The sequence below is a fragment of the Balaenoptera musculus genome, chromosome 8 (genome assembly GCF_009873245.2).
Source record: "Balaenoptera musculus isolate JJ_BM4_2016_0621 chromosome 8, mBalMus1.pri.v3, whole genome shotgun sequence".
Lineage (NCBI taxonomy): Eukaryota > Metazoa > Chordata > Mammalia > Artiodactyla > Balaenopteridae > Balaenoptera > Balaenoptera musculus.
Window position 1 is genome coordinate 52,762,143 of NC_045792.1, and position 22,380 is coordinate 52,784,522.

General features: G+C 36.9%; 1 protein-coding gene across 6 annotated transcripts in view; it reads left to right on the forward strand.

Annotated features, from left to right (window-relative positions):
- Window positions 1-22,380, forward strand: part of NARS2 (asparaginyl-tRNA synthetase 2, mitochondrial) — a 144,526-nt gene that overhangs the window by 94,306 nt on the left and 27,840 nt on the right. For all 6 annotated transcript variants that reach the window (XM_036859544.1, XM_036859543.1, XM_036859546.1 and 3 more), the window contains 3 exons: window positions 8,295-8,427; window positions 12,285-12,383; window positions 12,483-12,520. In XM_036859544.1, coding sequence (XP_036715439.1) covers window positions 8,295-8,427; window positions 12,285-12,383; window positions 12,483-12,520 — 270 coding nt within the window. The remainder of the gene's footprint in view (window positions 1-8,294; window positions 8,428-12,284; window positions 12,384-12,482; window positions 12,521-22,380) is intronic.

The following is a 22,380-nucleotide window of genomic DNA, read 5'->3' on the forward strand; positions in this document are numbered from 1 at the left end:
AGAACCCTCCCTAGATTTTCTGAATGGAAGTCAACAGAGGTAAAGCCCAGAATTAATACTCCTCCTTAAGAATCATTGCCTAATGTAGTGGTTCTCAAAGTTTGATCTGGGGCCCTCTGAGACTCTTTCAGAGAAGTCCTTTGAGATGAAGACTATTTTCATAATAATACTAAGCCACTATTTGTCTTTTTCATTTTTATTCTCTTGAGTATACAGTGAAGTTTTCCAAAGTCTTTATAACATGTGATAGCGGAACAGATTGAATGCATAAGCAGATGAGAACCCAGCTGTCTTCTATTAAGCCAGATATGAAGGAGATTTACAAAAATGTAAAACAGTGCCACTCCTCTTATGAATTTTTATTAAAAAGATGTTTTTATGACATAGGATGGGTTTATCGTTTTTAAATGAGTTAATAAATTTTTTAAAATTTTATCAGTTTTAATGATAAATATTGGTAGACATAACCTACATAAACAAAATCTCTTGCACTGACTGAAAGTATAAAGAGGTCTTGAGGCCAACCAAATCAGAACTGTAGACCTTTGGAAAGAAAGGAGACGCACACACAAAAAAACAAAAACAAACAAAACTCTTACCCATTTGTTGAACACTTACCATATAGTTAATATTACATTAAACTTTTTACATATTGTTTCATCTTTATGATAACCTCATGACAAATACATACTTAATAACTTCATTTTCACACGGGAAAATTTAATCTCAAAGAAGTTAACTTGGCTAGTTCATAAGTGGAGGGGCCAGAATTTCAATTTAGGTCTTTAGAGTACAGGCTTAACTTAATCACTGTGATGACCTTTAAAAAGTATGGGTCATCAGTACAGGACTTGAGCCCAGGAAATTGTTGATAGTTCAGTGCCATAATGACTCATCTACTGCTACAGTATCAGGCCTCAGAAAAACTTTGAAATCTTTGTAGACTTAAAATAACATGTAAATACCATGTGGTGCATGTACCTAAATTAAAGTTCTCACATGGTCTCTTTCATGTTCCTCAGTACAAGGACTGCTAAATATGAGAAATACAAGAGGGATAATCTAGGCATGAATAGATACAGTTGACAAAATGTATACCTTTTTTTTTTAATATATATTTATATTTTTTAACAGATTATTTTTTAAATTTATTTATTTATTTATTTATGGCTGTGTTGGGTCTTAGTTTCTGTGCGAGGGCTCTCTCTAGTGGTGGCAAGCGGGGGCCACTCCTCATCGCAGTGCATGGGCCTCTCACCGTCGCGGCCTCTCTTGTCGCGGAGCACAGGCTCCAGACGCGCAGGCTCAGCAATTGTGGCTCACGGGCCCAGTTGCTCCGCGGCATGCGGGATCCTCCCAGACCAGGGCTCAAACCCGTGTCCCCTGCATTGGCAGGCAGATTCTCAACCACTGTGCCACCAGGGAAGCCCTGTATACCTTTTTTAAAAGGTGGTTTTAGTATCTTGTTAAAAATGTGAGGACAAATACACAGTTAGAAAGAACAATTAGCAAACTTTGACCCTTGAGAAAAATGTTATTTTCTGGGACTTCCCTGGTGGCACAGTGGTTAAGAATCTGCCTGCCAGTGCAGGGGACACGGGTTTGATTCCTAGTCCGGGAAGATCCCACATGCCACGGAGCAACTAAGCCCGTGCGCCACAACTACTGAGCCTGTGCTCTACAGCCCTCGAGCCACAACTACTGAGCCCAAGTGCCGCAACTACCGAAGCCTGCGGGCCTAGAGCCCGTTCTCCGCACCGAGAGAAGCCCGTGCACCGCAGCAAAGAGTAGCTCCCACTCGCCACAACTAGAGAAAGCCCACACGCAACAATGAAGACCCAACACAACCTAAATAAATAAATAATTTTTTTAAAAAATGTTGTTTTCTAAATTCAGTCAGTCGTCTGAAGAGTCCATCATTACAGGAATGATGAAATAGCAATACTTGTCTTAACATGTTGGTATCCACTCTGGCAGAAGCCAAAGAGACAGGTGCTTCTCTGTTTACATAGAATAAGACTAAGGGAAATTGTTTTCATGTGGTAATACTTCAGTTTCTCAAAAAGTAAAATCTTTGCTAACTAAAGATGTTCATCTGATCTAGTCCTTTTCAAAGATGTACTTGTTGCCTACAGAGCAAAAACTAATATATGGGCAGTCTTTTCAAAAAACTGATTCTTTTATCTCTTAGTGCCTTCTGTGAAAAATTATTTCAGGGAATAGCAGAATTTTTTGCTTAGTAATTGATATTCTGTTTACCACCTTCCTCTTACTCCTCTATCCTCACCCCCTTCCCAGTGCTGTTTCAAAGGTTCAAAGTTTGGGGATCAGCATATTTTATAGAAAATGAGTTAGTTATTTGACAAATTTTAATTGTCTAGTGTATGTCGTGCACCAGGTTAAGAACTGAGGGTACTATAATGAACCAAAAAATAGATAAGGTTACTCATGAAATTTACAGTCTAGTGAAAGAGATGGACATTAAACAAATAATTACATCTGTATATGTCATTTATTTTAATTTTAAGAGGCTCTATGAACAGTCGTACATGGTGTTATTAAAGACCCTAATGGGAGGATTGACCTGGAAGGTTGGAAGAAGACTGAAGCCAGTGTGAAGGGGTCAGGGGAGGCATGAGTTCTGTTTGTGACAAGTGAAAGGACTAAGTAGGCGGATGTATGCTTCTGCAGCTTAGAGAAGAAGTCTGGGCAGGAGATACAAATTTGTGAATTGTGTGCCAATAGGTAATTAATTGAAAATTAATTAATTGAGGTGAGATCATGTAAGGAGAGTGTATACAGTGAGAAAAGAGATTCTAGGACTGCGGTTCAAAGAGTGCTAGTGTTTAATGAATAGCTAGTGTATGTAGAAGGAGACAGAGGTGGAGATCAGATAAATAGGAAAACTAGGAGAATACAGTATTAAATATTCCAAGAGGAGAGAGTATTTCAAGGAGTATTAAATAAAATTCAGACTCTCTTTACCATGGCTTACGAGGAAGACCCTACGTGTTGTGATCCCTTCCAAACTCTTTGACCTCATCTCTTACCATTCGTCTTGCTGCTGGCCTACTTCTGTTCTTCAAACTTGTCAGGCTCTTTCCTGCCTTAGGACCTGTGTGCTTCATATTCCCTTTGCTAAGTGTCCCTCCGCCAGTTCATATGCTCATCAGAGAAGAGTAGCCAACCCTCCAGTCCCTTTAGCAGGATTGTTGTCAGACTCTATCGAACTTTGAATCTCATTATACAATTAAGATTAAATTTCCTTGGACCTCAAATTCAGTTCTAAATCAGATACTTAGGACATGTTAAAGAAAATTAATTTTGCAGAAATGTTTAGCAATTGTGGTAAAGAAGAAATTTTTAGATTTTACAGTGCATCCTCACTAAGACATCTTGTTAAGAGCTGATGAATGGTGAGAGCTACATAGCTTGATAAACCCTTTCACCAAGTGTACTATTGCAAGATAAAGGACAGGGGGAAAGCTGAAAAGGAGGTGTCTGGTGTCCACTCTGTTAGGCATGTAGAAACAACGAGTGACAAATATGTCACAGTATTGATAATCCAGTAGATACAAAGCAGTAGTAAAATAGATGATTGTTTTCTGGATGATGGGAATACCACTTGACAAAGACTGTTTTAAAAGTCAGTTTAAAGTTGTCTGTGAGTTCACTTCAGTTCAATGAATGTTTCCTGAATGACAGTAGGGAAGTGATAGGAGATTGGGAGTGGGCGGCCTTAGGGAAAGTTGCTGATCCCCCTTATGCTGAACGATAAGTTTTTCCCCAGCTAACAAGGCAGTAATTCCTCTTTTCTTTCAAAATATAAAGATTAGCTCTTAAATTTCAGGGCCAGAAGGAATAAATGGCAAAGCAATCAGTGACTATTTTATAATAATCCACTTGCCAATTTAGGGCTTCATAAAACTCCACACAAGGGAGAAAGTGACCTTTGTAGAACCTCTTTTTGGTAACTTTACTTTTTATTTTTAAAAAGCCATTTTTGTAGCTATCTTAGCTGATGTGTATTGAATGTACTTTTGTTATCTTAAACATCAACTCCAAGCTCATGGACTTTCCATATATAGCTTTCCTTTCTCCATAATTGGCACAAGAATGATTCTTAGTACTGAGTGTTTTCTTTTTCTGCTGGTCTCTTCTCACAGCAGTACTGGCCTTTCACCTGGTTTTGTATCTTATTTTAGTAATGGCCTTGTTCTCAGATCTTATTTTAACTATTGCTTGGGCCAAGACTGGCTGCAAATTGCTTTCATGTGTGTGGAAGACTGAGGAAAAAGAAGAAATCAGCATAAATTAAAATAATAGTGATTTCACATGGACCTAGAAACAAAATTATTGTAAAAGATACTACAGAATAATGCCAAACTGCCTGCACCTCCCACTCATGTAAGAATTTGAAGACCAGAAAGGCTAAATGTCTTGCTAAAGTTTACAAAATATTGATTAAAATTTATCTTCTCATTATTTGCATGAAAGCAACATATCCTAGGGAGCTATAATTTTAACACATAAAACAAATAAGCTATTCACAAGGAAGAGAAATATACCAAACTACTCACCCTAGTTACCTTTGAGAAGGCGGGGAGCGCATATTACAAATTTTTCTCTCTTGTTTACTGGGTTTGTCCATGTTCAGTTATGAGCATCATTATTTTAATATCATAGTGAAGGCTGTGATCATTAGAGTCAGAGCTAGATTTGAATCTGGCCTCTACCACTTGTTAGGCTATGACTCTGTGACTTTTGGAAAAGCTTCTTAACCTCTCTGAACTTCAATTTCTTAGACTGAAAAATAGAAGTAACAATTTATCCTTTATTGAGTTATAATAAAGGCGTTAACTGTAAGGTTCTCACATCTAATGCCTGGCCCACAAGGAGCACTTGCTAATGGTAGCCACTATCACTACTACTACTTTCACTACTTTATTATAGAACACTGGACGCTGATGTGGGGTGATCTTTATTGAATGATTTAAACATTTATCTGCTTAACAACTTGATGCTAAATTAGGCAATTTGTCAACATACCTTCCAGCTTATTTTATCTTTTTGTTAATTTAGAGAAAGCACCATGTCCATTGATTTTTACTTACCCTATTAGAATAATACTTAACTTTTGGGTACCACAATTAGAATCTGATCCTTACTAAAATAAAAATCCTTGATCCTCTTCTATATTTTATACAAGAGAGTTTACCCTCTATTGATAGAGAAAATCAGTAACCATTGTTAAATAAAAAATCCCTATTGTTAAACATCTTGGAGCTCCCTCCCTATCCATGTGAGAAGTAGGTACCCTTGTGACTTGAATCTGTAGTTCTTTTTAGATACCGCTGTTTTCTCTGTATCTAGTACCTTAATACACATATAATGTGTCTCTTTTGAACAGCAATCCCATTGGCCTCCTTGTATTTCAGGATGATAACTGCCCATTTCTTAGAAGTCTTCCTCAGAGCCTCCAAAGTAAATTCCACCTATGCCATGGAGTTTCTATTTATGCCCTGGAAAATTTCAATAGAATATTCTTTGTTATTAGTGAACATCTGTATGTACAATTTCCTGTGATGCAGTGCCCGAAAAGAATGTCATTTTATTTATTTAAATATACTATTGCCAACCTACCTAGAGATTGCATAGTCATAGATTAGAAGCTCGAGGTCCTGTAATTTTTGAATTTATTGTTTGGGGCAGACCTAAATTGTTTGACCCATTTTAGCTATTGAGTAACAGCCACAGTAAAATATACCTGAGTATTTTTCTGTACATTATTTGTAATGTTACTGTTTATAAGGATGTTGTGCTTTTCCAGTTGACAACTGAAGAAGCCTGTCATCCTCATTATTATTCATTCAACTTGAGCACCTGTTTTATCTTAGGCACCGGAGTTGCAAAGATGAATAAAACATTATTCCTACTGTAGAAAATTTCATAGTTTATTGAGGGAGAAAGATACAAAATGCACAATTATAATTCTAAGTGATACAGTCTGTATAATAAATGTATAAACAAAGTGTTACAGTCATAGAAAGGAGGGAACAATAAATTTGGGGGTGTATGGTAAGGTTACAAAGAGAAAGTGACATTTAAGTCAAGTCTTGAAGGATGGATGGGAATTTGCCATTTGGAGAGAGAGGAACAAATGATGGGCACTACAGAGAGGGGACAGCCAATGAAAAAGCCTAAAGGCATGCGGGGCATGTAAGGAGAGTATCCTCAGTGTGCTGGAGAAAAGGCTTTGTGAAGGAAGGTCCAGTCAAAGTTAGAAGTTTGAATTTTAACCTTTGAGTAGGGGAGAACCATTGAAGATTTTTAAATTAGGGCTGATATAATCAGATTTGAGTTTGAGAAATTATAGTCGTTTGGGACTGGAGGAAGAAAGGCAGGTGGCAGACACAAGAGTTGACACTAAGACAATATTTGTGGAAATAAAGAAGAGTCTTTAGATCTGCAAGTGTTTTCCTAGGTATAAACAATATAATTCTGTGATCAATATGATAGGGAAGTGTGTGGGCGGTGAGGGGAGGGATGGGGATCTGGTTTGGCGAGATGGGTTAACTGAGATTAACAGAGCTGGGGAAAATATACTGTTCATTATTTTGTTTTTGCTTGTTTTGGGGAGCAAGGCAAGAGTTTTCATTTTGGACAAGGTAAGGTCAGTGTGTTTAGGAACATTCTAGTAGGCAAGTCTGGATCTGAATCTTGGGAGAGAGGTTATCATAGTAATAGTTTGAATTCTTACGGTTTGTTTTTCCATTAAAAACTAAGATTCTCGGAGGTTAACTGATCATGGTCTCAGCAAGGTGGCTGTAGAACCAAAACATAAATTCCTAAGCTTCTTACCAACTAGGCCTTAACTGAAATGGCCTTTGAAAGAAAAGATAAATCTCATGATTTCCACTATAATTGTTTACTGTTTAGTTTCCCAGACTATCTTTACTTAAAAAAAAAAACAACAAAACAAACAAAAAAAAACCTGGTATGTACATCTACAATCTGTTTTCTGTACTGTTTTCTGATCTTGATATTATTTGACTGATGACAAATGAAGAGTGTTGAGGATAACAGCTAAGGAGCCCCAAACTTCTTGTTTTGTTCTAGCAAAACCTTAAAATTCAAAGATTACTTGGTCCTCGGGACTTCCCTGGTGGCTCAGTGGTTAAGAATCCGCCTGCTGATGCAGGACACACGGGTTCGATCCCTGGTCCGGGAAGATCCCACATGCTGCAGAGCAGCTAAGCCCATGTGCCACAACTATTGACCCTGCGCTCTAGAGCCTGCGCGCCACAACTACTGAGCCCCAATGGCACAACTACTGAAGCCCGCGGGCCTAGAGCCCATGCTCAGCAACGAGAGAGGCCACTGCGATGAGAAGCCCACACACCGCAACAGAGAGTAGCCCCAACTCACTGCAACTAGAGAAAGCCCGCGCACAACAACGAAGACCCAACGCAGCCAAAAATAAATAAATTAAATAAATACATTTCAAAAAAAAAAGATTACATGGTCCTCAGGAAATATTCATTACTTCATATATGCTTGATCTAATCTTGTTGCCCTCTTCTCATGTGAAGGAGACTGTAAGTGTTAAAGAATGAAGGTGTCATGTTTGCTTCCCTGCAGAAATTTAAAAATAAGAATGTTTTTTCCATTTATGTTGTTGAGCTATAGTCCTTGAAAACCAGAGAGTAAAGCAGACAGTTCTTCAAAATCCACCCCACCCCCCAAATGTCAGGGGTCATTGAGCATTGATTAAAACTCCTAGGTGGGCGTAAAGGACTTGAGTAGGCCTAACAAGGCAAATCACCATACATATCTGATATTTTTTTTTCATATATTTAGAAAATGATTGACTTGCCTTATCCACATGAAATTCTGGTTTTAACTGTTACTATCTAGATTCTCTGTGTGGCTTCTTGGGCTGTGGTATTTTTCCTTCACTTTGTTCTCAATTGCTGTGAAATGTAGTTGCCTGCTATTTAAGGCAGCTGCAGTAGAGTGCATCAGAAGTGGTTATAATTCTATATTTAGTAAGCCATAGGGTTTGTAAAGCATTTGCAAATTCCTTTGGAATAAAATGGTTTCTATAAATGTAACATTTTTAATGAAACTATTATAATCACCCATTAAAGAAATGTAGCAGCTAATATGTGTGGATTTGTGGACAAGACAGAGGCGCAGAACTTTTTTTTTTCCTTAAGAGCTTACTGAATATTTTAAATACTTAAAATTAATCATGTGAATCCTATTTTTACACTGTTAATCTTGAATTGCAGAGCTTTTACTCAAGTGTTTACCTTTGGTCCAACATTCCGAGCAGAGAATTCTCAGAGCCGGAGACACCTGGCAGAGTTTTATATGGTAGAAGCAGAGATTTCTTTTCTTGAGAGCCTTCAAGATCTCATGCAGGTAGGTACTTAAGTTTTAAAATAGTTTCTAAATATCAGGCATCTGTGACATTAAAATGCTTCTGTATACATTTTTACCTCCGACATCTGTGCCTTACAGGTGTTCATAGAATGAAGAAGATGGAGAACTACTTAATTTAATAAACATCTACTGAATGCTGTTAGTGTAATAGTTTTTAAAGTTAAGGAGTCAACAGATTTAAGTTCATGTCCAAGCTCTGCCATTAACTTTGTTATGATGTTACCTAACCTTAGTGATCTTTAGCTTCCTCAGCTATAAAACGAGAATAATAGTAGCTATTTCATTAGGTTATTGTGAGAAGTAAATGAAAGATTATGTATGTATAATATAAAGCATCTAGTATGGAGTCTGGCACAAAGCAGGCTTAGTAAATAGTAGCTCTTGATATTTGCTAGGCAAATAAACAAAACGTCTTTATAGTTAGAGAAACATGTCTGTAGCTATAGTATTAGAAAGCGTCCACAGGAGCTGTCAGAGCTCGGGGACAGGGATGAAGTTGGAGATATAGTCAAGAGTCAGCTCATGAAAGAAAGACTGTATTTAAATGCCATGCTGAGGAGTTTGAACTTAATCCAAAAGGTAAAGGAGAAAGTTCTCAGCTGGGAAAGGCCATGGTCAGAGTTATATTTTAGAAGTATCTCTCTAGCAGCATTATGAAAAATGATTTAGAGGGAGATAAAAATAGGGGTGGGAGCCTTTTCAGGAGGCTGTGGCCATAAATCCATATAGAGCACACAAGTCTGGAGAGGGATGAACCAGGATTTGATTCTTAGCTCCATCACTTACTGGCTGTGTGACCTAAGACATGGGACTTAATTTCTCTGAGTCTCAGTTTTCTCATCTATAAAATGGGAATAATAATTCCTACTTCATAGGTTAATTCATAGGATTAGGCAGATAATATATATAAGGCACTTAGCATAGTTCATGACACTTAGTAAGCACCCAGAATGTCTTAACTGTTGTTATGAATTCTCTATCCACTACCATTTTGGTTAATATCTTAGTTTGGAATTCTAATTACAGGATGTTTATTTTAGCAATTTTCATCAACTCTTACTTCTTTCATTCTACTCTTATTCACCCAGTAAATGACCCAATTCCACTTAAAACAGAAATACCATGTATACTCCCAAATAGAATGGAGTCACAATTTTATTATCCTGTCTTAGGTTGGATTTCCTAGTAAATAAACCCTAAAGCAGAGATTTGTGTGCAGGTATTACTGGGGAATGCTCTCAAGAGAAATATCTGTAAGGAAAGGAAGAAAGCAGCATTGGGCAGAGGGACAAGTTAAACTGTGATGCATTTACAGACAGAGACCTTAGCCAATTCCGTGAGAAACTTTGGAGCTAGAATGGTCCTTCATAGTTGTCCCATAGGAGGGCAAGTGCCTCCTCCTGTGAGCCAGTCATTGGATGCGGGCTAGCTTGGGAAGGGTTGTAACCTTGGGTAAGGCAGTCCTCCTGGCCTGGGCAGTTCCTGAAGAGGGACCCAACTAGGTACCATCAGCAGTTACTGTTCCTAGCGGATAAAGATCTTGGTCCTGAAGGGATGTTGTGGCCACACACCACAGTGTCCACTTACATATACCCCTTTAACATCTCCCACTGATTTCTCTAGACCAGTGTCCCCCAGGGGATATTTTTGGTGTCCCTACTAGGGAGTGGGTGGGGGAGTAGGGAAGACGGGTTGCTACTGGCATCTAGTGGGTAAAGGCTAGGGATGTTGTTCAGTATCCTGCAATGCACAGCCCCCTCCCCACCAGCAAAGAATTATCTGGCCAAAAATGTCAATAGGAACACTGTTGAGTTAATCCCTTTCTAGATTTAGAGGTTCAGAATCTGAGCCTCACCGAGTCAGTAAAATCCCTTAATCAGCTTCAGTTTGAGCTCACCACCCAATTCTTTATTATTCTTTCACTCAGGCAATGAGAGTATTGTAAAGAATGGAACCACACCTTTTACCTCCTATTTCTGCCTTGTCCCTGTCTCCGCTGCCCAATGTAATACCAGAGGGAAAGATTATAAAGATAATACATAGATTGTTAGAATTTATTAAACATTATAATCTTTGCTCTATAATTATGTATTCTATAACTAAGTAATTCTTATTTATTTGGTACTCCACTGAGTGGTACTCAGGGCATACACTATTGAATAGTTTAATTAATTGGAATATAAACTTTTTCCTAAAGACAGAAGAAAAAGGTATATTCCTCCCAAAAATAAGCTCCTGCTTCTCTCAGTTTTCTCCCTTTGATAAATTGAATTCTGTGGAAATTATTATCTTGATGAAGAGCAGTCTCTTAAATATTAAATCAGAATATTGTAACAAAGGATATTTTCCTCTTATGAGGTATAAGCAATTAAATATTATTATTTTAGTGCTATTGAGAAATATATTTTTTAAAACATGAGGGTTATGTTAACCCTTCAGTTAAGTTTCTGTTTTATTATAAATATATTTATAGAGTGTAGTCTGAAAGTCAAGGTTAGAAAAGCCAGTGATATCCTTCTTCGAATGGAAATGTTCTGCCCATCAAAGACACTGCTGTAACAGCCCCAGTTGTCGAAGTCTTCATCCTACCGATTGTGTATTGTGTCCCTCAACAGTGCAAGCATACTATCCAATCTACCTGTTCTTTTTTCCTCTCAATATACATTGGCTTTTTGCAGTGATTGAGGGATATAATGCTTCATAAATCATTCAGTTACTTAGTGATTTCTTTATCTCACTGCTAGATTGAAGGTGGTTATAGCCTCAAGGTAAAACATCTTCAGCCTCCTTTCGCTCTTCTTTCATCAAGTTATTCCTGACTTCTCTACAAAATATATGTATAATATAAAAATGCAAAGTATATATAAAAAGAAATAAAAAATATTTTATATATGTACGTAAATCTATCTGGTTGTCACTTGATAATTAAGTTCTTTCCTATATCTGACCATGTTAAATTACTCGGACGCTTATGCCCCACTGTGTTTCCAGTGTTGATAGGGTATCCAGTGATTCAGAGAGGAAAGGAAGATACCTGCCTGTGGGGCAGCCTGGTCTTAATCCATGTATGTGTCTTTATGAGGACACATCTGGAAATCACAATATGATTTCATTGACATCAAAACAAAAATTTTAGTTTGGATTAAAAATACTTTAGAAATATTTTTCATTCCAGTCACTTTTTTCTTCTGAGAACAAGTTTTTCCCATGAGACTTTTATGGACACCCCTGGTAGAACGAATTCTTGTATACTGATTTGTGTCGTTACTTTATACTTTAGCAAAGCAAAAGTGTATGTATTTAGATGTAGATAGATCTCATTGCTTCTCTAATCATGAAGTTTACTTTCATTTACCAATGACTGAATGAAGCACTTTTCAAAATGTTCCACTCTTCACAACTGATGTTTGTAGTGTGCTTCTCTGAGCTGGGCACTAAGCTAAGTCTTATACATGGATTATCTCATATAATTCTCACAACAATCCTGTAAGCTAGGTACTGTTAACTGTCCTGACTCTACAAGTGAATATACTGAAATTTAGAGAGGCATCAGTTTGTTTTAGCTGTTCATTTGACGGCCCACTTCAACACCAGTATTGAAACTGTTAACAGAAGGTTCAGACATTTTTCTTTCTTTTTTTTTTAACCTTCTCTGAGAAGTTGTGATGCCCCCTCTAATCAATCTGGAAACTGAATTAACTTGCTGTAGTATATTCAGGAAGTAAGAGGCCTAATGGATTTATAGCCGTTGAAACCTGGAGAGCAGTCCTTACAGGGCCCTAAACAGGTTTTTCATGAAGCTTACATGTCAGGCAATTCTGTATCATTTCTCTTAGGTTATGGAGGGCCTCTTCAAGACTACAACAATGACAGTTCTCTCAAATTGTCCTGAAGATGTTGAACTCTGTCACAAATTCATAGCTCCTGGCCAAAAGGTAATTAGCTTTGTGGATGAAGTCCTTTAAATATGTTAATTACATGTAAGGAATATAATTACATTTAATAAATTTTCTTTTTTCTCTCTTCTTACCAAGGACAGATTAGAACATATGCTAAAAAACAACTTTCTAATGTAAGTAGATATTATACTTTCTCTGAACTTTATTCATAATTTATCATCATATTTATCACACTGTATTAAACTTTTTTGTTTGTATATCTGCTTATCACACTCCCTAGACTCAAGGAAAAACCGTATTTTAATTATTTTTATAGCTCTTATGTCTCGTTCATAGTTGATAATCAGTGTTTCATGAATAAATAAATGAATAAATCATAGCAAGATAATGATCATAGTAATTATTAACTATATTCCTACAATTCAGACTAATTCTTTAGTAATCAAAATCTGGCTTGATTAAAAAACATGCTTTTAAGATAGATACATGTAATGTCTTTCCCTCTGTTTTTCTCTATTTCAGTCTTCCTTCTTTTTCTTTACTTTCGCTTGCTAAAATCTGAAAATGTATTCTGAATTGTTTTTTTAGCCACTATTTTAAAACCTAAAGATCTGTATTTTAAATATAGCACGTACATTATTGCTTCATTTCCACTATAATCCTGTTCAAGTAGAACTTGATATTGGACTGGTTGTTTATTCAACCAACCATGTTAATCAGATAGGCTATTCTTTTCACAGTTTATTATGAAACACATATTGATATGGAAAAAACAACAAGCAACTTCTTATATGCAGTACAAATAATTCACATAAGACTTAGTATTCAGGGTATTTACAATGTGTAGAGGAAGTAAGTTTGATAATCTGAAGAAAAGAAAATTGTCTCTGAACATAAGTTAGTATCATTTTTCCCTTGCTATCTTAAGTTTAGGAAGTTTTTATTCTAAGAGAATAAAGTATTCAACCTGTCCTTGAGAAGGGGAATAAGAAAAACCTGGCAGACTTGACTGAGCTGAGAATATCAGTTATCAGCCTAGACCTTCAGGCTACCAGTTAAAAATGATGAGTCGTTGAGCCTGACCCAGTAACAAGGCAGCAGCTGTGGGATCAGAAAAGGAGGAAATAGGAGCCCTGTGATAGAGAACCGAAGGGCAATGAAGTACAAGTGAAGGCTTTTGAGACTTTTCCTTTCACTTAAATGTATATTGAATGCTTACTATGTGCCAGGCATTGTCCTAAAATCTAAAAACTGTTTAAAAACAGTGGACAAAGCAGATAAAATTCCATGCCTTTACTGAGCTTATATTTCTGGTGGAGGTAATAATAGCCAAGAGACAAGATAAATAAGTGAAACATACAGTCTGTGAAAATGAGTAATACTTATGGGGAAAAAAACCAGAGAAGAGAAAGAAGATAAGATAAAGGAAGAATGAGGAGGTAGAAATTTTAGATAGCATGGCAGGGAAGATCTCACTGAGATGATTTTTGAGTAAAGATCTCAAGAAAGTAAAGTAAGAGAACTAGTTTTATGGGTAAGTGGGAAAAGAATATTCCAGGCAGAGGGAATAACAAGTACAAAGACCCTGAGGTTGGAGCATGCCTGACATGTTCAAGTAATAGTGAAGAGTGAGTAAGGGAAGAGGATACGAAGATAAAGTAAGAAAGGATGAGGGAGGTGGGGAAATCAGGTGGGGCCTTGTAGGGCACTGTGAAGAGTTTGGATTTTTACTTGGGTGAGGTGGGGAAGCTGTTGAAGGGTTCTGTGCAGAGATCTGACAAGATCTCAATTGGATTTAATAGGATCGCTCTGGCTATCTGTTGAGAATAGGCTGTAGTAGGACAAGAGTGAGAGCAGCAAAGCAAGTAGGAGATTGTTACAGTCATCTAGGTGCAAGTAGATGGTGGTTTGAACCTTGTGTAAGTTAGGGTTCTCCAGAGAAACAAGACCAACATGATGTGTGTATATAAAGATTTATTTTAAGGAATTAGCTCACACAATTGTAGAGGCTGGGCAAGTTAAAAATCTGTTGGAGTGGTCCAGCAGGCTGGAGACTCAAGGAGGAGCGAAGTCAAAGGCAGTCTGCTGGAAGATTCCTTCTTTCTTGGAGGAGGCCAGTCTTTGTTCTAGCAAGGCCTTCAGCTGGTTGGATGTTGTTCTGGAGGGTAATCTTCTTTACTCAGGATCCACTGATTTAAATGTTAACCTCATCCAAAAAAACACCATCTCAGAAATACCCTGAATGTTTGACCAAATATCTGAGTACTGTAGCCCAGCCAACTTGATACATAAAATTAACCATCACAGACCAGGATGGTAACAATGGAGTTAGGCGAAATTGTCCTATTCTGGATATATTTTAAAGGTACAGCAAACAGGATTTACTGAGAGTGAAAAAGAGAGAGAAGGAGAGTTAAGAGTGACTTCAAGTCTTTTGACTTACACAGCTGTAGAAATGGAGTTGCTATTAACAGAGATGGGGGAAGCCATAGAGTAGTGGGGGAGGGTGTGGAGAGAGAGGGGTGATATCAGGCTCATCATCATGAGGTGCCATGTTAAGATTGAGATACTTTTCAGACATCCAGTTGTACATGTTGAGTAGGCAGTTTGAGTGTATGGGCCTAGAGTCTACAGGAGGGTTCTGGACATAAGCATATTGATAAAAGTTATAATTAAGTAGGTAAGGAAAGAAGTAAATTAGGCATCCCAAGGAATCTGTACTGGTAACAGAAAACTAGGGAGATCTTAAGAGAAGTTATCCAACTTCTATCTAATGAATAAGATCTAAGATGGAGGTAAAATATCCACCATTTATTGAATATTTACTATGTGCCAGACAGCGATAAACTTTAAATACATTGTATTTCATTTTATCGTCACAACAACTCTGTGAGTAGTTATTGTTGCCCTTCTGTAGATGAAGAATCAACTCAAAAGAAATTAGGGGAGTAAAAGATGAAGTGGGGATTCAAACTCATGGTCATCTGATTTCAAAGCTCATGCTTTCAACCAGTGTACGTCATATATCTGAAAGGGCACTGGAATTAATGCTAGAGTAGTTGTAGCTCCCCCACTATCTTTATGACCCTTATGTATCATCTAACTGTTGTGCTTCAGAATCCATGTCTGTAAAATACTGAGGATGGGAACATGGGCTGTGCCGTATCAGTCATTGCTATCACCATCATCCATTCCACACAGCACTAATCATAGTTGTGGATTAAATTTATATGTGTGATTTTTTTTTTTTTTTTGGTGTTGTCATGTCCGCATGGTCAGAGGCTTGTTTGTTTTACTTATGCACTGAGTATAGTGAACTATGTTTCAGAGGACCTGGATTCTAGTCCTGGCTCTACCACTTATTAGCCATTAATGAGTGAATTCATATTTTTCAACAAATATTTATTGACTACCTTCTACGAGTTAGGCACTGTGCTAGTCATTGAGGATTCAGTAGTGAAAATAGGCATGGATTAGTCCTTTTATGGAGTTTAGCATCTAGAGAAAAAGATGAATAGTTAAATATTTGCATGAATAATTATTTAATTACAACTACGAATTTGACTAATAGTAAATCTTTAACCTTTCTGAGCTTCAGTTTTCTCATCTATGAAGTGATAACTTGTCTGTCTTATTTTGTTGAAATGTTCAAATGCTGCTTAAGCAATATGTCAAAGACTAGATAACTTGAAAACCCTCCTGCTACAAAACATCTAAAAATACTAGTTAAAATATTATTAAATCCTTTTAAATGCATTGTTGAGTTCACTAGAATAGATGAGAAGTTCCAGGGGCTAGAAACAGAGGGGACTGAACATCCGAGGATGTACGTAAATTACATGATGCTGAGGATTCTCAGGGTAGAGGGTACCAGAGATGGAGGGGGTTTGTAGTCTTTGAAACCAGAGATTTTAAAAGCCATGAGAGAATATGAGAGTAGACCTAAGCATGATGAATTAGAATCAAGATGCACCCCAAAATACACATACATACATGCGCACACCCACACGCAAGATACCATATGACTTATATTCTTTTGAATAAATAGATTTCAGTGTTCTTGAGTACTTGTTATAATTGTTTTATATGAAAGTATATTATTTAAAGGACTTGTGTAGTCTTTGAATTTAGCCTTTATCAAGCAGAAATAGAACACCTTATTTTACATTTTCTTTATAGTATTAAGGCTTTAAAAATATAGAGTACTTACCTTTTTATTTGCTCTTCATTTATTTGTGTGAATTTGAGGCAAAGAATGCTAATAATAATCTCTGTAACTTAGCAGTTGTACTCCAACAGTTTCAGAATAATTTTCTTCATTCAACAACAAAAAATTTGAAATATGAAGGTAGTTTGATATTGTATCACGCAATATCACAATGTATTCTTTCCTCAAAGCACTTTGGAAATAGTTTCTGGGAAGGAGAAGAAATATTATTCCCTGTACATACCAAGAAAAGTTAGTAGAGAGTTGATGAAGGCCATTAAGGATATCCAGTGTCAGAACTGTAATTTGAACTTGAAAGTTCTGCCTCAGCTTAAGGTATGGGAGGAATGTGGGGCAGAACATCTAGAATAACAAGAGATATTTAGACATGAGAGTCCTTTTTTTCTTAATAATGTAACTGTAACGTATCAATGGCACAAAATTCTAGTGCTTCCCATTTTTACTGCTCTTATATTTCTCAGTATAATGAGTGGATCATATCAAGTAATTGACGGAATAGAACAATAGAATTTCTAAGCAGACAAGAGCTTAATATAGCCCAGTCTCCTTATCTTATAAGTACAAATACTTAATTTTTTAATGTTTGTATTTTTAGAGTTTTGTATAAAATACAAAAATTTATAAAATGCTTTCATTGAGGTGAAGTGATTTACATAGTTACTAAGTGGTAGAGTCAAAGGGAGAACCCAGAGCCCATTATCTTTTATTTTGATAGAACATATGAAACTCCAGGTGGTTTAGGCATTATCTCAGCAGTTAAAAGCTTAGACTCTGGAGTCAGCACATCAAGGTTTACTTCTTACTTACATGAGTGATTTTTGGCAAGTTATTGATCCTCTCTAAGCTTCAGTTTCCCTTCTGTAAAATGCTCATTTAAAAATTATTACTACTATCAACACCAACACCATTCTTACCTTAGAAATTATCTGTTATTTAATACTAGATTTTAGTTTGAATAGAATTTCCATCTTCTAAAAAACCTATCACTCAAAACATAGCTTTGGGGGCTTTATTTGTACTCTCTGACACAACTCTTTCCAGTTAGTTATTATAGATGTGAGCTTCATTTTTGCTTCAGAGAATAAGTTTCTTAGGTTATTTTTTAACTCAGAGTCCTTCAGAAAGTTTGTAGATTTTTGCTTTTAATCATGCAGAATACTGTTGCAGAGAACATAGAGAAACTGACATTTTCATATACTATTGGTGGGCATAAATTGGAATAACCCTGTAAAAGGGGAACGATATCTTTGGCAGTGTCTTTCAAAATTATGAAAACTGCAAATGCAAATACTCTTGAATCCAACAATTCCGTTTTTCCCATGTGCAAAATCAGTATGAGCATAAATTAGGTATATGTAGTCATGATTTATAATAGCAAAAGATTGGAAACAGCTGAAATATCCATCAATAGATGACTGGTTAAACTAATTAGGATACATCCACAAAGTGGAATGTTATGTAATAGCTCAAAAAGTGAAGAAGTTCTTCATATACTGGTATGTAAAGATCTGCAACGTATATTATTGAGTAAGAAAAGGTGTAAAAGAGTGTGTATGATATGTATGCTATGGCTGCCATCTGTAAAAAAGGGGAGATTGAGTATTAATGTTTGCTTATAGATGCATAAAACCCTCGAAGGATACACAAGAAACCAATAACAGTAATTGTGTGTGAGGAGAGGAACTAGGTATCTATGGGACAGGGATGGAAGAAAGATGTATACTCTTTTATTCACCTTGAGTTTTTTTTTTTTAAACTATGTGCGTATATCACCTATCCAAACTGTTAAAACAAATTCTTGGTTTGGCTTGCTTTAGGCATGATGGTTTCTTACTGAGGTAACCAAAAATGATATTTTTCCTAAACAGTCGTACAATACTAGAATATATTACAAAAGCCTTACGATGACCTGAAAGAGTTCATAGGATCTGACCTCTGACTACCTTTCCAATCTGATTTCCTGGCATTCTTCTCCTTGTTCAATATGCTCCAGTCACACTGAATTTTTTGTTCCTTGAATGAGCCAAACTGTTCCTCACTTCAGGCTTTTGTACTCACTGTTCCTTTTACCTGGAATACTTTCCCTTAGGTATTTATATGGCTCATTTCCTGACTTCAGGCAGGTTTCTGTTCAAATATCACCAATTCACTAAGGCCTTTCTTGACCATCTTATCTAAAACAGCACCCCCAAATACCCTCTGTCTTTTTTTTTTTTTAAACATCTTTATTGAAGTATAATTGCTTCACAGTGGTGTGTTATTTTCTGCTTTATAACAACGTGAATCAGCTACACATATACACACGTTCCCATATCTCCTCCCTCCCGCATCTCCCTCCCTCCCACCCTCCCCATCCCACCCCCCCAGGCGGTCACAAAGCACCGAGCTGATCTCCCTGTGCCATGCGGCTGCTTCCCACTAGCTATCTATTTTACATTTGGTAGTGTATATATGTCCATGACACTCTCTCACCCTGTCACATCTCACCCCTCCCCTTTCCCATATCCTCAAGTCCATTCTTTAGTAGGTCTCTGTCTTTATTCCCATCTTGCCACTAGGTTCTTCATGACATTTTTTTTTTCCTTAGATTCCATATATATGTGTTAGCATACTGTATTTGTTTTTCTCTTTCTGACTTACTTCACTCTGTATGACAGACTCTAACTCCATCCACCTCATTACAAATACCTCCATTTCATTTCTTTTTATGGCTGAGTAATATTCCATTGTATATATGTGCCACATCTTCTTTTTTTTTTTTTTTTTTTAAACATCTTTATTGAAGTATAATTGCCTTACAATAGTGTGTTAGCTTCTGCTTTATAACAAAGTGAATCAGTTATACATATACAATATGTTCCCATTTCTCTTCCCTCTTGCATCTCCCTCCCTCCCACCCTCCCCATCCCACCCCTCTAGGTGGTCACAAAGCACCGAGCTGATCTCCCTGTGCTATGCGGCTGCTTCCCACTAGCTATCTATTTTACATTTGGTAGTGTATATATGTCCATGACACTCTCTTACCCTGTCACATCTCACCCCACCCCCTCCCCATATCCTCAAGTCCATTCTCTAGTAGGTCTGTGTCTTTATTCCCGTCTTGCCACTAGGTTCTTCATGGCCTTTTTTTTTTTTTCCTTAGATTCCGTATATATGTGTTAGCATACTGTATTTGTTTTTCTCTTTCTGACTTACTTCACTCTGTATGACAGACTCTAACTCCATCCACCTCATTACAAATACCTCCATTTCATTTCTTTTTATGGCTGAGTAATATTCCATTGTATATATGTGCCACATCTTCTTTATCCATTCATCCGATGATGGACACTTAGGTTGCTTCCATGTCCTGGCTATTGTAAATAGAGCTGCAATGAACATTTTGGTACATGACTCTTTTTGAATTCTGGTTTTCTCAGGGTATATGCCGAGTAGTGGGATTGCTGGGTCGTATGGTAGTTCTATTTTTAGTTTTTTAAGGAACCTCCATACTGTTCTCCATAGTGGCTGTATCAGTTTACATTCCCACCAAGAGTGGAAAAGTGTTCCCTTTTCTCCACACCCTCTCCAGCATTTATTGTTTGTAGATTTTTTGATGATGGCCATTCTGACCGGTGTGAGATGATACCTCATTGTAGTTTTGATTTGCATTTCTCTAATGATTAAGGATGTCGAGCATTCTTTCATGTGTTTGTTGGCAATCTGTATATCTTCTTTGGAGAAATGTCTATTTAGGTCTTCTGCCCATTTTTGGATTGGGTTGTTTGTTTTTTTGTTATTGAGCTGCATGAGCTGCTTGTAAATCTTGGAGATTAATCCTTTGTCAGTTGCTTCATTTGCAAATATTTTCTCCCATTCTGAGGGTTGTCTTTTGGTCTTGTTTATGGTTTCCTTTGCTGTGCAAAAGCTTTTAAGTTTCATTAGGTCCCATTTGTTTATTTTTGTTTTTATTTCCATTTCTCTAGGAGCTGGGTCAAAAAGGATCTTGCTGTGATTTATGTCATAGAGTGTTCTGCCTATGTTTTCCTCTAAGAGTTTGATAGTGTCTGGCTTTACACTTAGGTCTTTAATCCATTTTGAGTTTATTTTTGTGTATGGTGTCAGGGAGTGTTCTAATTTCATACTTTTACATGTACCTGTCCAATTTTCCCAGCACCACTTATTGAGGAGGCTGTCTTTTCTCCACTGTATATGCTTGCCTCCTTTATCAAAGATAAGGTGACCATATGTGCGTGGGTTTATCTCTGGGCTTTCTATCCTGTTCCATTGATCTATATTTCTGTTTTTGTGCCAGTACCACACTGTCTTGATTACTGTAGCTTTGTAATATAGTCTGAAGTCAGGGAGCCTGATTCCCCCAGCTCCATTTTTCGTTCTCAAGATTGCTTTGGCTATTCGGGGTCTTTTGTGTCTCCATACAAATTGTGAAATTTTTTGTTCTAGTTCTGTGAAAAATGCCAGTGGTAGTTTGATGGGGATTGCATTGAATCTGTAGATTGCTTTGGGTAGTAGAGTCATTTTCACAATGTTGATTCTTCCAATCCAAGAACATGGTATATCTCTCCATCTATTTGTATCATCTTTAATTTCTTTCATCAGTGTCCTATAATTTTCTGCATACAGGTCTTTTGTCTCCTTAGGTAGGTTTATTCCTAGATATTTTATTCTTTTTGTTGCAATGGTAAACGGGAGTGTTTTCTTAATTTCACTTTCAGATTTTTCATCATTAGTGTATAGGAATGCAAGAGATTTCTGTGCATTAATTTTGTATCCTGCTACTTTACCAAATTCACTGATTAGCTCTAGTAGTTTTCTGGTGGCAGTTTTAGGATTCTCTATGTATAGTATCATGTCATCTGCAAACAGTGACAGCTTTACTTCTTCTTTTCCGATTTGGATTCCTTTTATTTCTTTTTCTTCTCTGATTGCTGTGGCTAACACTTCCAAAACTATGTTGAATAATAGTGGTGAGAGTGGGCAACCTTGTCTTGTTCCTGATCTTAGTGGAAATGGTTTCAGTTTTTCACCATTGAGGACAATGTTGGCTGTGGGTTTGTCATATATGGCCTTTATTATGTTGAGGAAAGTTACCTCTCTGCCTACTTTCTGCAGGGCTTTTATCATAAATGGGTGTTGAATTTTGTCGAAAGCTTTCTCTGCATCTATTGAGATGATCATATGGTTTTTCTCCTTCAATTTGTAAATATGATGTATCACGTTGATTGATTTGCGTATATTGAAGAATCCTTGCATTCCTGGAATAAACCCCACTTGATCATGGTGTATAATCCTTTTAATGTGCTGTTGGATTCTGTTTGCTAGTATTTTGTTGAGGATTTTTGCATCTATGTTCATCAGTGATACTGGCCTGTAGTTTTCTTTCTTTGTGACATCTTTGTCTGGTTTTGGTATCAGGGTGATGGTGGCCTCGTAGAATGAGTTGGGGAATGTTCCTCCCTCTGCAATATTTTGGAAGAGTTTGAGAAGGATAGGTGTTAGCTCTTCTCTAAATGTTTGATAGAATTCGCCTGTGAAGCCATCTGGTCCTGGGCTTTTGTTTGTTGGAAGATTTTTAATCACAGTTTCAATTTCAGTGCTTGTGATTGGTCTGTTCATATTTTCTATTTCTTCCTGGTTCAGTCTCGGTAGGTTGTGCATTTCTAAGAATCTGTCCATTTCTTCCAGGTTGTCCATTTTATTGGCATAGAGTTGCTTGTAGTAATCTCTCATGATCGTTTGTATTTCTGCAGTGTCAGTGGTTACTTCTCCTTTTTCATTTCTAATTCTATTGATTTGAGTCTTCTC